The sequence below is a fragment of the Zingiber officinale genome, chromosome 11B (assembly GCF_018446385.1).
Source record: "Zingiber officinale cultivar Zhangliang chromosome 11B, Zo_v1.1, whole genome shotgun sequence".
NCBI classification, from domain to species: Eukaryota; Viridiplantae; Streptophyta; class Magnoliopsida; order Zingiberales; family Zingiberaceae; genus Zingiber; species Zingiber officinale.
In genome coordinates, this window is record NC_056007.1 from 88,109,718 (window position 1) to 88,128,147 (window position 18,430).

The 18,430-nt window shown below is 36.2% G+C and overlaps 1 protein-coding gene across 1 annotated transcript; it reads right to left on the reverse strand.

Moving 5' to 3' along the window:
* Window positions 1–10,537: 10,537 nt before the first annotated feature.
* LOC122034169 (mitochondrial adenine nucleotide transporter ADNT1-like) lies at window positions 10,538–17,203 on the reverse strand. The gene is made up of 6 exons (XM_042593293.1): window positions 17,037–17,203; window positions 14,919–14,967; window positions 12,189–12,352; window positions 11,554–11,591; window positions 10,840–10,952; window positions 10,538–10,741 (listed from the first exon to the last, which is right to left on the reverse strand). The coding sequence occupies exons 1-6, from the start codon at window positions 17,201–17,203 to the stop codon at window positions 10,538–10,540; spliced, it is 735 nt and encodes a 244-aa protein (XP_042449227.1).
* Between the last annotated feature and the right edge of the window lie 1,227 nt (window positions 17,204–18,430).

Genomic DNA, 18,430 nt, shown 5'->3' on the forward strand with positions numbered 1-18,430 from the left:
TACCATGGCTTAAAATGGTGGATGAAACAAGATTTCAGGTAGTTTCATTCTGCACTTGTTCATGACTTAATTCTTTGCTCTCTGTTATGTTTCATATGCACAGATGGCTACTCACCGGTGGCAGAGAGGTGAGCAAACTTTGCAAGCTCACATCAGACATCAGGAGTCTCTCAGAGTCAGCCATGTGCTTTCCTTTCACCCACCATGTGAAGACAGCGTGAGCGACAGCAGACATTTGGCAACATCTGCCTCCCGTCGCGTAGTCAATGGCCTGTCGGTCACTCGTGAGAACATGCTCAGTACTCAAGTAGAGCTGCGTGAGCATATGCTTACAGACAGGGATGGAGCTAAGAGCATCCACAGACGTGGTTAAACCTTACTGTGAGTTTCTTCGTTGTTAAATCTCACTGTGAGCTCCTTCGTTGTCACGTCTGTGCCACATCAAAAGTTAAAAACCTCATACCTCTTTCCACTATCAAAAAAATCTCTCAATAACTCCTTCATGGGTCCCACACTTTTCATTATATATAATTCTCGTTTCTCTTTTATATTTTACCTTATACACCATTAACTTTTTATAAAATTTAAATTTACCACTTGCTAACATGAAATAACATTAATAATTAAAAAAAAACATAAATATTACAGTGCATCAAATGAAAAGACATATATTATAATAATATATAAAAATAAACGTAAACTCATCTACACCATGTCATGTCTCTGTTTAATTTTTTCTATCATTTTCTCATGTAAATAAAGTTGTCCTGGTATCATCTCACTGGTATCCTTCATAAGAATTTCATAATCCTTATGAAAGATCTCGGCTTCCCGCAGAGCCATTTTTTGCATTTGATATTCTTTAATATCTTGCCATTCTTTGTCGATGTTATGTTCCATTGTGTCGCCCTCTCTGGCTTTAGATTTGCCCTTCCTCTTCGCTACCTTTTGCCCTATCGGACGAATGCGGACTTCAGAGTCATCTAAATCAACACTTGTATCTGGATTTGATGTTGAAGTGTTTCCTCCTGACTCGGATGTCCTTACCTTCTTGTTAGAGTAATGAGCAACTGATTGTGGAGTATATTTCTCGTAGTCTTTGAGAACCCTCCACACATGCATATACTTAAAATCCTTGTTATTGTTGTTGGCTTTCCACATATTCACTGCATTCTCCAACACATTCTCGTCACTCCAACCGCTTTGCCGATGAGTATAAAAATTATTATAAGTTGCAGAAAATTCATTTACCATCGGTGCAAACCTGTAATAATGTGATTTCAGACGCTGATAACTTCTCGTCATAGATCCAGTGGGGCGATGTTTGTTGTAGTAATCAGCAATACGTTTCCAAAAAGCTTGATCCTTCTAGTCATTACCAATGATTGCATCAGTGCTTATAGTTGCCCATGACTTCGCAAGGACCACATCTTCATCGGGAGACCAAAATCTTCTTTTCGATTCATTTTCCTCCAGCTCAACTTCACGCCCTTCTTGTGATGAGTGTGCTGGCACCTGAGTTGCTGGAACAGATGATGACGTTAGAGATTCTTTGTCGCTGATAGATGGATCAATAGTCGCCCTTCTAGATTCATTCGAAAGTATGACAGGTGGTTGATTAGGAGAAACCCCGTAAGGATAAGGCATCCCAAGTTGGCTACCCATTGCTGACCAGTCTTGGGATGGATACATACCAAATGGAGCTGAGGCGGTGTTACTTGGATTCCACGGCTACAAAATTTTTTTAGAACTTTGGGAATTTAGAAAATTTGGAGAATATTGTGGAACATATGAAATATTTTGAAAATTTGGAGGATATTGTGGTTGAGAGAAAAAATTAGGATATTGGATATTTGGAGGAATGCAAGTATTTTGAGAAGATGTATTTCCTTCCGTATTTGAATAATTAAAAAGATTCGTAAAGGAAGTATTGAGATTTTCATCCATCTCGAATACAAATAGGGAATGAAAAGAAGAATTGAGTTGAGAGCAAAGATAGCAATGAAATGAATAAAATAGATCTCATATTTATAGATTTTTTATATATTAAAAAATTAAATTATAACCGTTGAACAACGACTAAAAATTAGCCGTTGCTCAACGGATGTTCTCACTGAAATGAGAAGCAGGTTTTAATTACCAAGCTTTTTGATTTTTTTTAATTATTAAAAAAATTTAAAAAAAATGAAAAGACGAAGAAGCGGCTCTGCAGCGGCAGAGCCACTTCTTCGTTTTAATAAAAAAAACCTCCCGCTACTATGAGAGGGAGGTTTTTCACCAAGTACATGTCACAGTGGAAGTTCAGAAAAAGCTCCCACTGTGGTTGCTCTAAGAGTTTCATATTAGAGGCTGTCACAACGATGCTACATTTGACAGATGCTACATTTAAAATTTAAAGAACATCACTATAGTGTTGATTTTCAAATACAATATTGAAATGACGTTGATTAATTTTAAAAATCAGCACCATAATGATATAATTCTTTAAAATTCAACACCACACCATTATGGTATTTACTGTTCTTTGAATATAACACCATAGCGATGAGTGGAAGGAATTAATATAATAGAAAACAAGTACACCTTTGATAAATTTGAAAGTTAGGTGTCCCTTGTGAAAATTTTACAATTTTAAATGCATCCTTTGATAAATTACCGACGGGACCATCCCGTCTCAATACCTGTTGACATTTCTTGTTTAATTCTCGCAAAATTTAGGGTAACGGGCTCAAATTAGACTTGTTGGGGCTTTACCATATAGTAGGAATGTCAAATGTCTATCCTTACGAGAGGGAAGTGGATTCCTCAACCTTGTTATTTCATCCTCATCATCCAAGGAGTGGAGAAAAAACAGATGATAAAGTATGGTGTTCTCCTCTCGATCACTTTTCGACGTCCCTCTCAATTCACCTAATGCCTCCTTGATACATGACTCAATCTCAACTCATTTGACATGCCCGACACTCATCCTCGCTTGGCATGTGTCTCAACTTCATGAGATCTAGCAACCCTTTCACCTCGCACGACACTTGACCTTACATCGCCTCAAAAAATGCTCAACACATGGAAGCTATAATTTCATTCCTTTAGCTTAAACTCATTGAACCGGAACTAGTCTCCTAATGACAACTGAGAATATCAATAATCGATCGTTCATCATTGTTTTTTTTCCAATTGTTAATCATTCAGCTGTTCTTCGTGTTAAAAAATACTAAAATATTTATCTGCTCTTGGCTCATCCGCATGTCTTCTTCAGGTTGACAGGACATCAGCTATTATAGTCCAAAGTGACGTTACACAATATTTTATGTCAAATTTCAATGCAATTAGTTTAAAATTTCTTAGGCAAAATTTTGATTTAATATTACAAAGGTGTTACAATTCAGTTCTAATGAACAATAATAAACTATATTGTAATAATACTTTATCTCTAATCAATACAGATGAATATTTTATTATAACAATATTTTAATTACGAACAATACTAATAATATTAAATTATAACAACTAAAATTTTCTGATCAATATTGATCAACATTAATTTATTAGTCAATATTATATTGTAGGGCCATGAGATTAGTCATAAATACTATAATTACACAGCACTTATGATCTTCTTAGCTGCTACAAATAATTTCAAAAAGTATTATTTTGAGATTTGCTCAAATTTCTTTCACCGTGGCTCACCAAAAAGCCAAACTACATGAAATAAAACTATACTATATATGCATGGAAAAGATCGATCCAATAACTGCAGCTCTTGCTAGCACATGACATTGAGAGTAGTCGTCTCCTAAGATGAGTTTAGTAGTTAGCATATAAGGTATTGTTATCATGAGGTCTAAGGTTCGAATCTCAATAAATTCTAGATAAATACCTCTCTTATGTGCTAGTCACTATTCCAAAGGCTAGTAGCCGTCCGTGATTTACCTCCTCCGTGTTGACCCTGGGACGGGTTGACGGAGACACTGGGGGCGAACGTATTCGCCTTTTGCCATCATGACACTAACAGTAGTCACGTTAATTTCCTTATCCAAAATATATAATTTAAAATAAAAAATATTTTATTAAATTTGAATATCAACTTTTTACTATATAACATATAGAGATGTAATCGAGTTAAGCCCCTCATTTATAATTGAATCGAGCTTGAGCTTTATTAGCAAATATATTCATGGCTCACGAGTTTATAAATTTAAATATTCATTGGAAACTAAATTATATATTTTAAAAAAATTATAATATTCTTATTAAAATTTATAATTTTATTCTAATAAATAAATTTAATAAATTTATCTATATTTTTCATTAGTAGAGTGTAAAATCTATAAATTTAATATCAAAACTATTTTTTTTATTTAAAAGTTGATTCATGAGCTTAACTAACGTGTTCACGAGTTAACGAGCTGAGTATTGCGAAACTTGAGTTTGGTTTGTTCATCTTAACGAGCCTCATTAAACGAATTTAAACGAACTTTTATCGAATCGAGATTTGCATAGCTCACGAGTGGCTTGGTTCATTTACACCCTTAATAATATATCAACTTTTCTATTTATTCTCTCTTCTCTATAATATTTAGAAAATAGAATTTATCTCTAAATTTAGATAAGTGTCATTCATTAATGTTAAATTTAGGTAATGGATAAGTTAGCTGATGAATTTTTTTTTAATTATCCTATTCCAAATTTAAAATAAAATCTTTAAATAGGATAACTTATATAGATGCTCTAATGGTGCAGTATGTCATGGTAGGACATCCAGATTGTCACCCAGACACTCTCGGTTTGATCCCTAGCTATAGTATATTTGCAGAAATTTTTCCTCCAAATGGAGAACACAATCAAAGGATGTTGGGCTTCTGGACTGTCCGCCACGCGCGTTTTCCGATTTATCCTGGTGTCGGTGAAAATTTTCATAAGACTAGGCTAGTCACTCCCAGATAGGGGTGATCGCGGATCGAATTGGTTCGGTTATTAGAATAAAAAACTATCCGGCCCTACTAGATCAGATAATAAAATATCAGGACCTACATCCGGTCCTATATTCGGCGGTTATTATGTATCAGATATCCGACGAGTTGTCAGTTATTTGGATATCCGACCCTATATCCAATGAAATATAAAATATAAATATAAAATAATAAAATATTTTAAAATGATAATAGATATTATTTATTACACGTTGTAGCAGTTAATCGTCAGTAGTTGCTACAACGTGTATCAGCTTATCGACAATAACTACTACAACGTGTAGTAACTTATCGACAGTAGTTGCTACAAGTAGAGGTAATCGCAAATCGGATTGGTTTGGTTATTGGAATAAAAAATTATTCGGCCCTACTAGATCGGATAATGCAATATCAAGACCCTACATCCGGCCCTATATCCGGCGGATTTTTTTTCGGTTCGGTACGGATCGGTATAAGTGAATTGGTCAGTTTGACGGATTGACTGCTCACCCCTACTCCCAGAGATAGTCATTAAGGCTAACTAGATTTATCATTTTAATCCCTGGGACTATGATGTCGCAGTAGGACATTCAGGTTGTCACCCAAATATCCACGGTTCGATCCCCAACTATGACATATTTATAGAAAATTTTCCTTCAAATGAATGGAGAACGCAACTAAAGATGCTGGACTTCTGAGTTAGCCACCGCGGGCTGCCTGATTTATCCTAATTGCTGATAAAAATTTTCCATGAGACTGAGCCGTATGCTAACTGAATTTAGCAGTATCACATTTCTAAATGACCAGCTTACACCATCTCATGAGTGAATAAATGATAGACCCCATAGGTCATCCCGAGTTGGTATGTGGTGGGATGCTTGCCACATGAGATCGCGGGGTCGAAACTCGGGATAGTCGGGGCGTAAATCCTCAGTTCCTGTGCAACTCACCCCACCTGCCACATACTCGCTCAGGATGCTATGATTTACCTCCCTCGTGATGGCCTTGAGTCGGGTGCGACGGGGAAGCTGGGGGCGAGCGATTTCGTCTTTTTGCCACATGAGTGAATAAATGATAAAAGACATGAATACCAAGGCCATTAAGGGCAATTCGACATGATGTGCTGCAGTTTCACATCTCTAAACCATCAGATAAATTGCAATATTTCAGAGTGGAGAAATGATAATGAGAGACATCAAAAACAAGAATCAAGATGATGGATCTATTAAAGTTCAAACCCAACACTACTCAACCACATGGTTCCAAATTACAATCAACACAAGCGAAACGCATTCTCTCCCTCACAAGCAGAAAATGTACACTCCCAAGAGCCTTAGAAGAGCTTGTAGGGGGAGGAGGCATCCAAGGGGTGGATGAGGTAGGTCAGAACCAAGGCCACCAACATCAGAAGATAAGCAATGCCCTGGTCAATTGATGTACCTGACAAAAAAGATAAAAGCGTTGGAAAAATGATAGATTTTAGTCTTCAAGCAATAGCTCAAAATATGGAGAAAGAACAAGTTTAATGGGATATACTGACCCCATCCCATGGTTTGATGATTAGATAATGGGATGAACATAAAACAAGTTTTTTTTTTTGAAAAAAAAAAACAAAATTAGAAGCATACAGTTAACGGTGATACAGTCAAGAGGGAGCCTTTGCAATGTAAGGAACCATTGAGAATAATGAAACAAACAAGCGATCACCGAAAGATTCAATGAGCTCACAGATATCACAAAATATGAAATTCAGGGTAAAGAAACCCACTATTGATGAGATCATAGCATACACTGAGAAAAACCTATTCAAAATGAAGAAACAAGATCCAGAGGCTTCAACGAGTTAGGATTCAGAAAGGAAACCGCGCCCATTATTAAAAGATGATAAATTCAAAAAACAAAATAGAAAAAGAGTAGGGGATGGCAAGAAAATCCGCCAAAATTTCACTTTGCTAAAACTTGAAACTGTTAGGTAAGAGAGCCAGGAAAAAAAAAATCAGAGGACGGGGCCGGGCGAATGCAAAACAAAATGCGACGCGTTAGGGGAGACGTAAAAAAAAAGAGCGGATTTGACAACTAAATTAGCAGATATGGATAAAAGAAGGGAATGGGAGATGAGATTACCGTCACTGGTGGGTGCGGGAGCGGGGGCATTGGCTCGGACGGACGGCGCGAAGATCGCCAAGGCGAGGACCATGATCGCCGCAAGACCAAGCGAAGCCCTAGGAATCCCTGCCATTTGCCTCCGAGATCTGCCGCCGCGAGTCGGAAAGCAAGCAACACACCCTGCGATCTCTCTCGCTGCCTCTTCCTTCTCTGCGGGAAGAACAAGGAGGAGGGGGAGAGAGGTTTGGAGGGTGGCTATGTGATCCGATTGGCCTCCGCCTCCGCCCTCGGGCAGCTGCTCTTGTTTCCTCTTCGATCCAGTGATATGTCGCCGGTACAAAGCGTTTCTGGATTTATAGCGGTTTGGGAGGGCGACGAATCCGGTACGCCGTTGGTGGTAGCGGTCCCTCCTCCACCCAGGTGAAGGGAAGACCGCCTCGGGATGGGCCCGCCGAGTCAAGCACCAGCCTGGCGGCCCGGTTTTGTCGGCCGGAGTTAGACCACGTGGCGACCGGCCCACAAACAGAATACGCACCGCACAGCGCGAGAAATAAATAAATTTAAAAAATCATTTCATTTTAATAATATTTTTTCTCTTTTTTTTTTGTTTTAAATAATTTGGGTACAAATCGACAACAATGGCCCAAGTGACAAGACATGAGGGAAGGTATGCTCAAACACATCAAATTTTTAACAATACTTCATGTCTTAATTATCGCACCGACTCAAGGGGATTAGGAAATGGAAAAAACATATGGCAAAAGGTGATTCGCTCGCCTCTAGCACCCCCGTCAACTCGTCCCTAGGCCAATACGATAAAAGTAAATCATAAATGATTACTAACCATTAGTGCAAATGACAAGACATGAAGAGAAGCATGTTCAGATATATCAAGTTTTGATCCTAAGACCTCATACTTTAACCATCGTACTGTCCTGAGATGATAGAAAATAGAAGAAACATGATGACAAAAAGATAACTACGCTCGCCCCCAACCCCCAACCCCCAACGTCCCGCCAACCCTTCCCAAGATGAACACAGAAAAAATAAATCACAAATAACTACTCATTTAAAATAATAATTAACATATCAAAAAGATATTAACCTCGATTATGTTAAGCAAATTGCTTTTCCCCCCATCACGCGCACCCCCCTCCACTTCTCCTCTCTCCTCCGCCAAAATGACGCATGTAACCTCCCTCCTTTTTGTTTTTTTGTTTTTTTTTTAATTTTATTTTTAATTTTTTTTAACTCATACTTATATATTCATACTTATATATTTTTAATTTTAAATTTTTAATTAATTTTATTTTAAATTTTTTTTCTTCATACTTATATATTTTAATTTTTTTTTATTTCATTTTTAAAATTAATTTTATTTTTAATTTTTTTCATTCATACTTATATATTTTAAAATTTTTATTTAGTTTATATATTTTAAAATTTTTATTTAGTTTAAATTTTTAATCAATTTTATTTATTATTTTTCATTAATATTTATATATATTTTTAATTTTATTTAATTTTATTTAGTTTTATTTTTTAATTAATTTTGTTTATTATTTTTTCATTAATACTTATATTTTTTTAATTTTTATTTAGTTTTATTTTTAATTAATTTTATTTATTATTTTTTAAATTTTTAAATATTTATTTAATTTTATTTCTTTAATCAATTTTGTTTATTATTTTTTTATCAAATTTTTTAATTTTTTTTTATTTTATATAATTTTTAAATTACTCTCTTCCTTTAAATTACATTCCTAATTTGACACTTAAATTACCCGCATCCAACTATTAACACATATCATAATCTTCTCTCCCTTTAAATCATCCATCCCTCCAACCATTGACATATAACACATGTCAGAATCTCTCACCCTATTTAAATTACCCATCATCCAACCATTGACACCTGTCAAAACACTCCCTCCATTTAAATTCGTCATTCTTCAACCATTGACACCTGTCAAAACACCCCCTCCCTTTAAATTACCCCTCTTCAATGCTTGACATATGTCAGAACCTCCCCTCCCTTTAAATTACCCCACTTCTAACCCTTGACACATGTCAAAATCTTTTATCCCTTTAAATGACCCCCCTTCCAACCTTTGACACATGTCAAAATCTCTCATAACTTTAAATGGTCACTCTTTTAACACTTGACATAATAAATTAAATTATTTAAAAAATAAAAATAAATAAAATTTATATAAAATTGAAAAATAAAGTATTGATAAAAAATAATAAATTAAATTAATTAAAAAAATAAAAACTAAATAAAATTTATATAAAATTGAAAAATAAAGTATTGATAAAAAATAATAAATTAAATTAATTAAAAAAATAAAAATTAAATAAAATTTATATAAAATTGAAAAATAAAGTATTGATAAAAAATAATAAATTAAATTAATTAAAAAAGTAAAATTAAATAAAATTAAAAATATAATTGTATGAGAGTTATTTTTAAATAAAATTAATTAAAAAATTAAAACAAAGTAAGAATTAAATGAAATTAAAAAAAAACAAAAAAACAAAAAGGAGAGGTGGAGGGGTACATGCGTCTTTTGGCAGGGAGAGAGAGGGGGAGGTGGAGGAGGTGACTAAATCATTCCGAGGGGACGGAAATCAAAAAAACATTGTGACAATTGTGACATTGCCACAATGTTTTTTATGAGAAGAGATAAAATAAAATTATTTGCCTTATTAACCTAAAGTAAATAACTAAATGAATAATTGATTGATAAAACAAGGAGAATTTAATTGCCAGATTTCAATCCGACAAAAAATAATTATGGTACGAATAGAATATTAAAAGAAACAGAAAAGTTACAAGTTTTTTTCGATAATAAAATGAAAAAAAAATCAATTTAAAAACAGAGTCACATCTCGATGTCAATACATCATCTGAAAATTTCTCAAATATATCGTGGCAAACTCAATGGAATTGAAGATGACAGGCAAAAAAAAAAAAAAGGTCTTAATTCTCCATTTAAGTCATCATCACGGGTAACCCGTACAAGGGAATACCAATCGCATCATATTTATTACTAAACATAAGATAGAAAACTACCAAAGGAAAAGAAAATGCCCTGGACTTCATCGTCGAGCATAAAAAAGAAAAAAGTATTCTCAAAGCATTCCGTGAGAGCTACGTGTTCACTCAAGCAAATAAACTATTTCGATTCCAGGTGGCAAACTAGATTGCCTAGCTGGCCATCGATCTTCCAGCGTATAGCTTCCCGACCTCCCATTTAATGAACCTACACGGACAACAGCCAAAATAATCTGTCGTGGTTAAGTTTGGGATGGGATAGAAGGCTTCTTCTGGTCATGATTCTTAAGAGCTCTAAGCTTGCAGTAGGTTAGCCCTTACTATGTCAAAACTTCGTACTATAGGTTTATCATTTCAGATGTATTACCAGAATGACAAGAAAAAAGTTGGTTGAGTTTCTGTTGATGTTTTTCTAAAATCTGTTTCAATGGTAATAAAAATAAACATCTAAAGTGCCAACTATTTGGATGTGCCAGCTGAAGAAAGTGAAAAATGAGATTCTAAGATCACTTACTACTCCTATGACAGATGGAAGCCACCCTTTGTACAGAGCACGGAATCCTTCTTCACGATAAACAGTGCCTAATGCATGAAACATTCCTCTGTACTGGTAAGGTGAGTTTTTGGTCTGTTTTGGAAAACAATATATTGGTAATCAATATATGCTAAGAGTTAAAGGATTTACCATGTCATAGAAGACATGACAATAGCAAGAGGTAGGAGCACCTGAACTGTAATCCTTCCACGGACCATATCCATTGGATAAGTAGCAGACATAGCAATTATACCAGCACATGCTCCAGCACCAAGACGTAATACAGGACTAAGTTGGGCATCTTCTGCTTGAGAAATACAAAACCATTCACTAGCACTCATAACAAAGAATGATTTTACTGATTAATTGAAGAGACATTGAGTGACAGAGATCTATAGTTTAGACTTTAATGGGCATTTATTTTCTAGTTTGTATTCAAAAATACCATCCAAAACGAATTAATTGGAAAAATGTTCAGCCAAAGTAGTGAATTTGACTTTACCAAGATGAATGTGAGCTATGTACACTACATCCATGCATCCAATTAACTGTAGAACAAACAAGTTGGCCAAGAACTCTGGTGTCCTAAACCATATCAACTAAGTTAATCATGAACAACTGCCCATTCTTTTTTTCCTAAGGTTTGTTGTATTAACAATTATCAATGGAAAAAGGTGGTACAGAACTACAGATACAATATCAAAGGCATAATTGCATAAATGTCAGGATTGACTCAGAAACTGGCTTACTTTTAAAAAGGAAAATCAATTTGATACAATAGGTGGATGTGGAATGCTGTAAAATATTCTTTTCAGTGAGTTAAAAAACAACCTAGCAATGCATGAACATAATATAAGGTCTGAAGATAAAAGACAAAACACACATTATATGAGGGCAAGGCGTACCATTTCCAGATTGACGCCGGTAAAGCCACAAAATTCCACTGATAAATATATCAAAATATTAGTAATAAGAAACAAACATTTTGCCCCCAAAAAAGAGTAATATAAAAGAAATGGCCAAACTAGGCGGCAGACCTATTTTTTGACAATCCATTTTGATTTTATCATGACACCTCAATTAGATTCCTTGAGTGAGAAGATGATCAAGTTAGTTTTAGGACTAGAAAATAGACCACGACCATCAACTTGTGTCGTGCATTCTTAATCCTGTGATGATGTTTATCATATTTTCAGGTCAGAATGTCTGTTAAGTCCAATCTTAAAAAATGGCACTAGAATAGAGCTAGCACTTGACATGGTTTGAGCTGAAGAGTTTTTTTTTCTCACTAGTACTGACAGCATGTTGGATGAAGAAAATGTTTTCTTAGTTAAATTGCAGAACTTACTTTTGAAGCAAACAGATACGACGAATAAGTTTCCAGAACAAAGAGGACATTACTTCTCGGAAAGAAGTTTTGGAATAATAATTTTAAGAGACTTGACAGTTAATTGACTAAATCAGAACAAGGCTTCAGGTTACAAATCTTGCAACAATCAAGGAGAATTTTGAAATGTGATTGCATGACATCAAAACTTACCTTGATGCTTGTTCATAGCTGAAAAACTTTACAGCTGAGTTTGGGACAATACGTGCACAATTAGTACCATTGCCTCTGAAAAGCCCTCGAAAACCTTCAGTTTTCCATATATGCTTGAGCCCTTGAATAGTTCCATTATACTGAATAGCATGGCGGTTTTGAACCTATATTTATCACCATAAATTCAATATGAGAAAACAAAAATACATTGTGAACGGCACATACCAGATAATTTATGAACAATATTGGACATAGTACAGCATCAACTCCATATACAAAGACATTAGTTGCAAAACAATACCTACCTACATTTGAACTTAGGCCATCTCACAAAAATAAATAAATGAATATATGGATAATAGCAATCGAAGAAGGTTTGACACAGACAACCTTGGTAGAGTTGGATGGTCAGGTAGTGGAAGTGGAAGTCGGAGCACATGGTTGGGTTTGTGGGAGCACCGAGAGCAACATTTGGTGGCCTTCCCTCAACCATTTGATGTTCCCAGATCCATCAAGGTGGTGTGACATAAGCCGCCTTGGCCCAAACAATCTCATTTTAACTCTTTTATTTCCCAGATACATCTCACTCATACGAATCAAATAATGCCCTTATTTTTCCAAAATAGTATAGCTTTAGACCTCAAAATTTAAGAAAAAAGTGGCTTTCATGACACAAAGGGTACTTTGGGCATGTAAAGTAGAAAAGGCAAGAGAAGGTACGTGAATTAAGAAAAACACAAATGAGGCATACCTTTTGAGAATTTCCCAACTTTTGGTGAGTCTGCAAGTTAATTTGCCAATATTTTCTTTAGTTTCTTATTATCATTCCTGTTGGCAACAATCTTGAGGGTCCGGTGTAATCATGAGTTTTGATGTTTGGACAAAGAGTTTAAGTTAAGTTTACCCTTGTATTTGATATGTGTATTTGAGTTGTGCAAGTTTATATGATACACATATGACTTAGCTTGATGGCTTCAGGTCCAGTGAAGGATGAAACATCTCAGGAATCGTGGACAAGATAACAACGACAAGCCAAGGAAAGAGCACTTCGAGGCATATGTGAAGGATGACATTAGGACAAGCCGCGGGCTTGAATGCATCCGAGGGACGAGAGCCAAAGGAAGGAGGCTTGAAGACAAGAGGTCAAAGTTGTGAGGAAGAGTTAACTGAGTCGTGAGGGTCTGAATGCGAGAGAAATGTATTCGGGAAGGGAAACCTTAGGTTTAGGGTTTTACCAATTGACTGGCAACTGGACCAGTTGACTAGGGCAGGACACAGAATGTTTCTATGCCCGACGGCTGAGACATCAGTCGATTGGTAAAGAGTCATTGGCAGAATCACGGACTCTGTGGAGTGTCGTTGACTAGCACCAGTCGACTGGTGTAAGGACTAGTCGACTTATACAAGGACTAGTTGACTGGTAACAGTAAAATAAGCTTGCTGATTTCCCCAAGCTCTATATAATGAAGCTTGGGGTGACTGACCTTGGTGACAAAATTAAAGATGGTTAACCCCTAATTAGAGTCTCCAAGTTCTCAGTGCAATTCAAGGTCTTGATTGAGTTTGTGGCAAGGTTTCTCCACTGAGGAGGATTGTGCTAGTCGGAGTTTGCCCAGGACTAATCCACTAACGGATAGGGATCGTCCATCTTACGGATAACCGTAGAGTAGGAGCTTTTGTTGGAGTTGCAGGTTGCAAATATAGTCCCACATTAAAAATACATGGGAAAGATCATGGATTTATAAGAAAAAGATATCTTCATTAGCATGAGGCCTTTTGGGTAGAGCCCAAAAGCAAAACCATGAGGGCTTAGGCCCAAGATGGACAATATCATACTATTGTGGAGATATCTAAATTCTTTTCGATTCTACAATTGGTATCAGAGCGAGGTCGCTCTTCACCTGATTAACCGCCGGAAGAAGCACGAGCCAGAGCCATGATCCAAGATCGAACTATGTGGGAGAAACCTTGAACAAAGTAGGGGAGGCCTGAGTAGGTCAAGATGACCCGATGCTCGAGAGGAGGTCCTGAGCAAGTCAAGAGTGGCCCGATACTTGAGGGGGATCCTGTGGTCCTTTATTTGAGGGGGGGATTGTTGGGATTGCATGGTTGCAAACATAGTCCCACATTGAAAACACATGGGAAAGATCGGCTTAGGCCCAAAGTGGGCAGTATCATACTAATGTCGAGATATCTAAATTATTTTCGATCCTACAGCTTTATCTCTAAACTATGTTAAACGAATGTGTTAGAGTTTTCATTTCTTTCTTGTCTTTAGCTTTTGTATTCGTATTAGTTTTGTATTTCCGCTGTGCACTAACGAATATGTAGGAAAGCGAACGTTTGGGGTGATCGTCTATCCAACCTCCCTTCTAGCAGGCTACGATATCCAACAATTCCTTCACTATGATGGATTCAACTTTACTATGGAATTTATTGACTGACATTGAACATGCTTTCTCAACAATATTTGATGGTTTGAAGGGTCATCCTTAGAAATTTTTGCTAAAGAAGACATGCAAATAATGAAAGAAAACACTAAAACGCAGTGATGCACAAATATTTTTTGATTCTGTCATATAAGAAATGTGTACTATGGTAATGATACCTGAATCTCAGAAAGAAACACAAGATAGGTTTTTTCACATAAATATAAAGTTGCCAAAAAAGAACAAAATCAAAAAAAAGGGAAGGAAAGAAAAATGATAGATAATCCAAACAAAATGCCACCTGCAATAGGATTTTTAGCCGCTCAAGTGGAGCAACAGCTGTTCTTGATCTGCAAAAACATTGAGCGTATGTTTAGAAATCCCTTTCAATTCTTTTACTTCATTCTTAAATAATGAGAACACATTTGAAGAAAAAAACTAGAACTTCAGTTAAAGTTAGATAAGTTAGATTCACACAGATGAAAATAATAGTGCAACATGAACAAACAAACCTAATTCCTTATAGACAAAGGATCCTCTTGAATCATAATCACGCACATTTTTGTCAAAATAGTAGCACTCTTCTTTAGAGAAAAAAAAAAGAGAAAAGAAGGAAAAGTAATTAAGACGAATAAAATGTTTTTCCAAAAGTTCCAATACGAGAAAAAATGTCATATACTGCGCCTAAGCATGGCAAGACTTTCTCAAAACCTTTTACATTATGTTGAGAGCCTTAAAACAAGTATCCAAGTATATGCCTAATCTCACAACAAACCAATCAAAATTTTATTTTGTTGCAAACTTGAAATCTTGTTATGAAAATACATGATCACCTTATTTCAGGAGGATTAATTTTAGTCCCAGCCATCTAAAAATTTATACAAAGTATGAACTGGTAGTATTCAAGATCCAATATACGCTTCAACAACTCATCTTCATAGTATTGCATATCTGCTAATGATACTGAATTGCCAATCTAAATGCTAAAATTAACAATTTTCAGTAACAGAGTTTATAGAGACAAGAAATAAAGCAATACAATTAATTAATCCAATTATTTTGATTATTAGAGGTTGGTTTCCTCGAAGTGATCATTAATAGAGGTTGATTCTCTCGAAGTGATCATCCTATCCCTCTTTTCTCCATTTTTTTTTATGTGATAGGGCGCAGGTTCCTTTCAAATGATAGGATCCCCAAATACACATATTCAAATAACACTTCAAGATATTAACCTTTAGAATAGGTAGTTAGATTTATTATTAATTTTCTCTTTCAAAATATTATCAGTTAGAATAGGTCGTTAGATTGATTATTAAAATGAGTACCAATCTAACAAAATATGAACCAACAAATCCAAAAAAACGACAAATTTTAACTTTTATTCTGAAGAAACCAGAATTGGTAAGCACTAGGGGTTATACTTTTAGTATTTGTTTACCCTAGAGGATGAAATAAGCTTTAATAGCTAAGAAAAGGCTCTAAAAGATCAGCTAGTTATCATTCCTTTAGGGAATTGAAAAATAAATTCACAGTAGTAAAATAACACACATTCCCATCTATACTATAGTATTTATACTGACAACCTATGTGCCTAAAGAATTTTTGCAGTAATCAACAACCAAGATGACTCTAACCCAAAATGTTCATTTCTAGTTGACTATGAATTGCCATCATACAGGGTGAAGGCTCATCTGGCTATCTAAAATGAGTAAACACTGAAAGAGTTTCCCAGCACCACTATGTATTATGGATTAGTAGAAATGTTCTGACCAAACTGAATTCAAATTATTAAGTTTGTGGCGAACTGAGCAGGGACAACCACATGACATGGATGAGTGGACTTCTGGCAAAAGTACAAACCAGAGCCAAAGGATTTCAACTCTCATTTGCTATAGCTCTCAAGGTCTATGCATAAGCCTCTGACATTACATATTGGATGACATGCCAATTCACAGGCTAGAATTGTGCAGTGTGTCAACTTCGTATGGTTAGTTAGTCAGGCTGGTATCATTTGTTAGAGGTCAATCGGAATGATGACTCATTCTGAATTTTATGAAAGACTACCAATCTGCATAAAATTCAAATCTGTATGAACACATACCATATGATAAGTAATAAGGAGTTAAAAGTTATAATCGTTGAGCTTCAGACTTGCAATAATTATTCCGCCGAAATGTCGACGTGACTAACGACATTTTGGGAAGGGTAAGACTTGCAAGAAACAAAAAAAACGAGAGAACCAAGATTACAGGTCAATAGGTCATAAGAAACCAGAAAGCAACCTTTGCACCCAGACACGATCAATGAATAGTTGGAAGAAAAAAACAGGAAAGCAACTCTAATCATCAATAATTTCAAGAAAAAAAAAGGACAGATCAGTGTCAGTCAATATTGGTGAAAAGAGACCAAAGTAACTCACACTCCTCCCGCTACTCCACCGGCCACAAGGGACTTGCAGATGCTCAGGATCGCGTGACTGGGAGCCTTGATTCCCTCTCGCGCGAGCTTCGCCTCCTCCGCGAGATTCACTATCGTCGTCACCGCCGATTCCCCCGTGCTCTTCCCCACCACATCCTCTGATGCCATCAAACTCTGCAGCAAAGATCATTCGATCTGAAAACCTACACGGACCGAGCACTTCGGAGAGGCACGAAGCTTCCCGGAGGTCCTGGGACAAGCGGATCAAGCGAAGGCGACCTCCATTGGCTCTTTTCTTTCCTCAAAAGTGGCGGCGAGAGGTTCCGTTCTCCTGAGGGGGAGAGAAAAGAATGAGGTTCGCTTTGTGCAGGTGTCAGACGGGGATGATCTTTTCCATACTCACTCTTTTACCCAGCAGTGCAGGGATCTGTATTGTCATGTGGGTCCCGCTTGAAGACGTTGTGTGCGTAAAGCGGACTCTCACGTGTGTATCAATTGGGTACAGTCGATAGGAAGGAGCCATCGTGACGAAACGATGATCCTGGCGGACACTGCGAGAGTAATTATTTGTGGATAGGATATTGTTTGACTATTGGTTCCTGATAAGAAAATCAGAGAGCGAAATTTTAAGAATATAATTTGTTTTGTTTTTGCAGCAATGGGGCCAAATTAGCTGTTTATAGGGAAAAGTGGCGAAGCATCTGGTTCATGCATGGTGATTTGATTAATTTTGTAGCCGTTACTTTTTGATTTTTTTTTTTCTTATTAGAGGGACAAAAGGTGTGGGCGATTCAACTCATATTAATATAAATGAGGTAAATTATAGATGATCATTAGTTATTAGTATAGGTGATGAAGATATAGAAGTGTTGAATAAAAACGGAGGGAGAAGAGGTGGAAGTTGAAAGAGGTTTTATTGTGAATGAAATTTTAGTTTCACATTAGAGTTTCATGGCATGATAGTTGGTTTATATTAATTCACATGCATTGAGGGCATGAACAAATGAATGGGGAGAGGCTCTCTATCACGTGTGGGTGATAGGGGGTATAAATCTAGGGTCTGGATTGCACTGAATCATGTTGACTCGTATGTGAGCATGACCTGCGTGTGTTAACTGATGCATTAAAAGTCGAGATTAATGTAGAATCAAAACGGGTGAGCGATAATGAGTGAAACATTGGGTGCTCGGCAAGTAATGATCATTAATCAACCATTAACGCTGCCGTTGATCTAAGCTCCTATATAAGGAGACTTCGATCACAAGCAGAAGACACACAGAGTGCCCGTGATAGCATTCGAGTGCCTCTCAGTTCACCGTGACCAGGGTGGAATCATGGTCAACTGTTATATCCTGGGAAACAGACGACCTGAGTAAACCTCGAAGCACTGACGGA

Excerpts from the sequence above, each read along its gene's own strand:
- LOC122034169 (XM_042593293.1), bottom strand. The coding sequence starts at position 17,203 with ATGGCATCAGAGGATGTGGTGGGGAAGAGCACGGGGGAATCGGCGGTG. Across the intron at positions 14,968-17,036 it reads GGTGGAGTAGCGGGAGGAGT|ATCAAGAACAGCTGTTGCTC; the intron begins GTGAGTTACTTT and ends ATGTTTTTGCAG. Across the intron at positions 11,592-12,188 it reads AGCTATGAACAAGCATCAAG|TGGAATTTTGTGGCTTTACC; the intron begins GTAAGTTTTGAT and ends TATATTTATCAG.